Source organism: Nelumbo nucifera, chromosome 1, assembly GCF_055504915.1.
Source record: "Nelumbo nucifera cultivar China Antique chromosome 1, China Antique-T2T, whole genome shotgun sequence".
Taxonomy (NCBI): domain Eukaryota; kingdom Viridiplantae; phylum Streptophyta; class Magnoliopsida; order Proteales; family Nelumbonaceae; genus Nelumbo; species Nelumbo nucifera.
The window spans coordinates 80,423,548-80,426,802 of NC_142649.1; the positions used below are offsets into that span (position 1 = coordinate 80,423,548).

The 3,255-nt window shown below is 39.8% G+C and overlaps 1 protein-coding gene across 1 annotated transcript; it reads left to right on the forward strand.

Moving 5' to 3' along the window:
* The first annotated feature begins 395 nt into the window (after nt 1-395).
* On the forward strand, nt 396-2,899 carry LOC104588892 (uncharacterized). The gene is made up of 3 exons (XM_010247015.3): nt 396-1,099; nt 1,896-2,101; nt 2,282-2,899. Exons 1-3 carry the CDS (start codon nt 1,010-1,012, stop codon nt 2,541-2,543), a joined length of 558 nt encoding a protein of 185 aa, XP_010245317.1. The 5' UTR covers nt 396-1,009; the 3' UTR covers nt 2,544-2,899.
* Nucleotides 2,900-3,255: the final 356 nt, after the last annotated feature.

Here is a 3,255-nt window from a genome sequence, read left to right on the forward strand (position 1 = left end):
AAAAAGTTGAAGGAGGAGATTCGAACTCGTCCCTTTCGTAGTCGTAGCCATTAATTTATCAAACCACCAGCAGTTCCCTTGTCATCATCTTTTCCTTCTTTTTTCTTCCACTTTTCCCGTCGGAATTGGTTCTCTCCTCGGTCCTCACTTTCCATTCATTTGTTTAATAAATAAAAAGTAAAAAAGATGGATTCTGAATGTGAATGATTCACAGTCATCTACCTAACGCAAACTTCATTCCTATCATGATCAGCAACTGATCTCCACTGTCCATTTCGAAATCCACGTTGATTGAACTAGTAAAACACTCAGTAGGATAATCACTGCATACATCAGATCACCAAAGTTATTCCTTGGCCTAAATTTTCTTGGTGGTGAGATTATTCTTGTGAAACTGAAACACAAATTCCAGAGAGAAGATGTGGGGACAGGGCCCCGCCCCGCCCCGCCCCACCACCACAACCACGCCAGATGGGCAGATGGAGAAGGAGGCTTCATGAGAAAGGCTAAGTTTGATGGGTTAAAGAGAAAAAACATGGGGGCCAAGTTATTAGCTAGCGTCTTCGGATATCCGGTGAAGAAGATTTGTCAATCAGAGAGAGAGAGAGAGAGTTTGAAAGCGGTGTTGCTGCTACCTCACCTAATTACTTCACCGACAATCATATAGCACAGTCAAATACTAGCAGAAGTTCTTTTTCTTTTTTTAATTTTTTTTTTTTTTTTCTGGTCGAAGGTACTCGGTGGTTGCTCCACTTATTTTGTTAAATAAATAACAATAGTCTGCACTTTTTTTTTCCTCTTTTTATTTTGTATATATATTGCTTTTCGCCCAGTTGTCACTCAAATTTGCTGAGTATTAACTGGGCTTTTTCTTAATTAATTAAGTCATTTGCCCTCTGGGTTCTTCTGCTTCCCCACATATCATTCACCCATTCACCAGCAAATTTCTTGTGTACTATAGATACATAGAGAGCGAGATAGATCTGGTGAATCTGCTGGCAGCGCTCAAATGGCTTCCAAATTGCTGTTGATTATCGTCTTCATCTTTGATCTCATCGCTTTTGCGCTTGCTGTTGCTGCTGAGCAGCGTCGGAGTTCGGTGAGTTCTTCCTTTCTCTAAAGCAGCCCTATTTTCCCTTTCTGGTCTCCTGTTTTATTCTCTTAAAAGATACATTTCTTTTAAGCTAGAAACTCTGTGGTTTATGATTTGCTTCGTTTTTGCCGCATTTTAGAAGAGAAATTGTATCACCTAATGTCCAGTTGGTCAATTTGTTTCTTCTCCGTCGTCTGTTGCTAACCTCGACCCTTGGTGTTCAAGGGAGAACAGAAATGGGATCTCTTTAGCAAAGACATGAATGTCTAAATTGGTGCTTCATCTTAACTTTCTCACTGGACTCCAACATTGATAGATTGAGTATGAATAACATGCACCCTGATTGGGAAAAAAACGGGAAAGACATTGAAGTGCTGTGCTGACTCTGATTTACAGGAAATTACAAATTTTAATGGAAAAATATCTGAATTACAGATGGGGTGCCTGAAACGTCGAAAACGAAATACTTCTAGATCTGGTAAAAGTAAAGGATCTGTTATTTTCCCCCTTTTTGTTCTTTTAGTTTGCAGCAACCAATCTGTTTCCAAAGGAATCTCTGAACAGCAGTGGTTAATTCTGTTTTCGAGATCTGCAATATTGCAATTCCTGATTCAGTGTTGGCCACAGGGCCGAGGAAGAAGCTTTTGTCAAGATCTAACAAGGAAGAAAATCTTTGCTTCTGTGTGTTTGTGTTTTTTTTAATTCTTCTTCTTCTTCTTCTTTAAAGTAATCTACTAATCTATATCAACATTACTAGGCAAGTAGTCCCCCCACTGATCTGACTACTTCTCTTGTATTTCAGGCTCAAATTATCACAGACTCTACTAAGACTTATACATATTGCGTCTATGACTCGGACATTGCAACTGGCTTTGGCGTGGGCTCATTTTTGTTCCTCATGGCTAGTCAAGCCCTTATAATGGTAGCCAGCAGTTGCTTCTGCTGTGGGAAGGCTCTAAATCCTGGAGGTACAAGGGCTTGTGCAGTTCTCCTCTTCATTACCTGCTGGTATGTCCTTGACCATGTCCATGATCACAGACAGCTTTGGGTGTCAGTTTTACAAATCTAACACATGTTATCGTCCATCACTCCACATCTTAAGTCTTGAAAATACAGATAAACTTTGCTTGAGATGCTCAACAGCGTTGTTTTCTTACTCTCTTGCAATGTATTTATTATTTCTCTCAGGTTGACATTCTTGATTGCTGAGATTTGCTTGCTGGCTGGTTCAGTGAGGAATGCCTACCACACCAAATACAGGGGAATTTTTGGGGGCCAAGATCCTTCATGCCAGACTCTCAGGAAGGGAGTGTTTGGGGCAGGAGCAGCTTTCATTGTGTTCACTGGCATATTGTCTGAGCTTTACTATGTTAGTTATTCCAAAGCTAAGGATGGTTTCAATGCTCCTTATCCCAAAGAAACTGGGGTGGGGATGGCACCCTACCGTTGAACCATGCTGTAGCTGATTCCACCACTGCCAGTGCCACAAACTCCTTGTGGGAGATTGAGATTTTTTGGGGTCTCCACTCTCCAGATGGGTTGGTTTCATGTGGTTTGTAGCCCATGTTTGATTCTATGGTTTATTTTTATTTTTATTTTTTTCTGATGTAGTTTAATTTGAGCTTAGTTGGAGAACATGTGATTTTTAACTTTTTAAGGATTTGATATCATATTAATTTTTTATTTTTTTGTAATTCCACCTTTACATTTTTCAATTTCCTCTTAATTGTTTTGCGTTGATGATATAAATATTGTTGACTACAAGTAGGAGAATTATTTCTTTTATTATTATTATTATTTTGTCTCTATGGCTGTTATCTGTAATGTCCGTGGTTAGTAAGTTCTATTGTATGGCTAGCCCTAATCAGTTTTTTCAATGGCCAGCCAACCTCCTTTACCTCTCTCAGATCCCCATTTGAGAGGGGGCCTCTGCGTTTGGGGTGCGTTGAGCTGTGGTGGTTGAACACTGGAGTAGCTTCGTATTTGAGCACTGGTTTGGGTGTTTGGGAAACTCATTGAGTTTTTGGATTTTTACCAAGGACATTTTTGTGTGGGGTCTAGCTCGGAATGTCAGCAGATGAGTCCCAAAAGCCCCTCCCAAATGGGCACTAAAGATTTTGTTTTCTGATAAATGCAGTGTTAAATTAACCACGAATTATTAT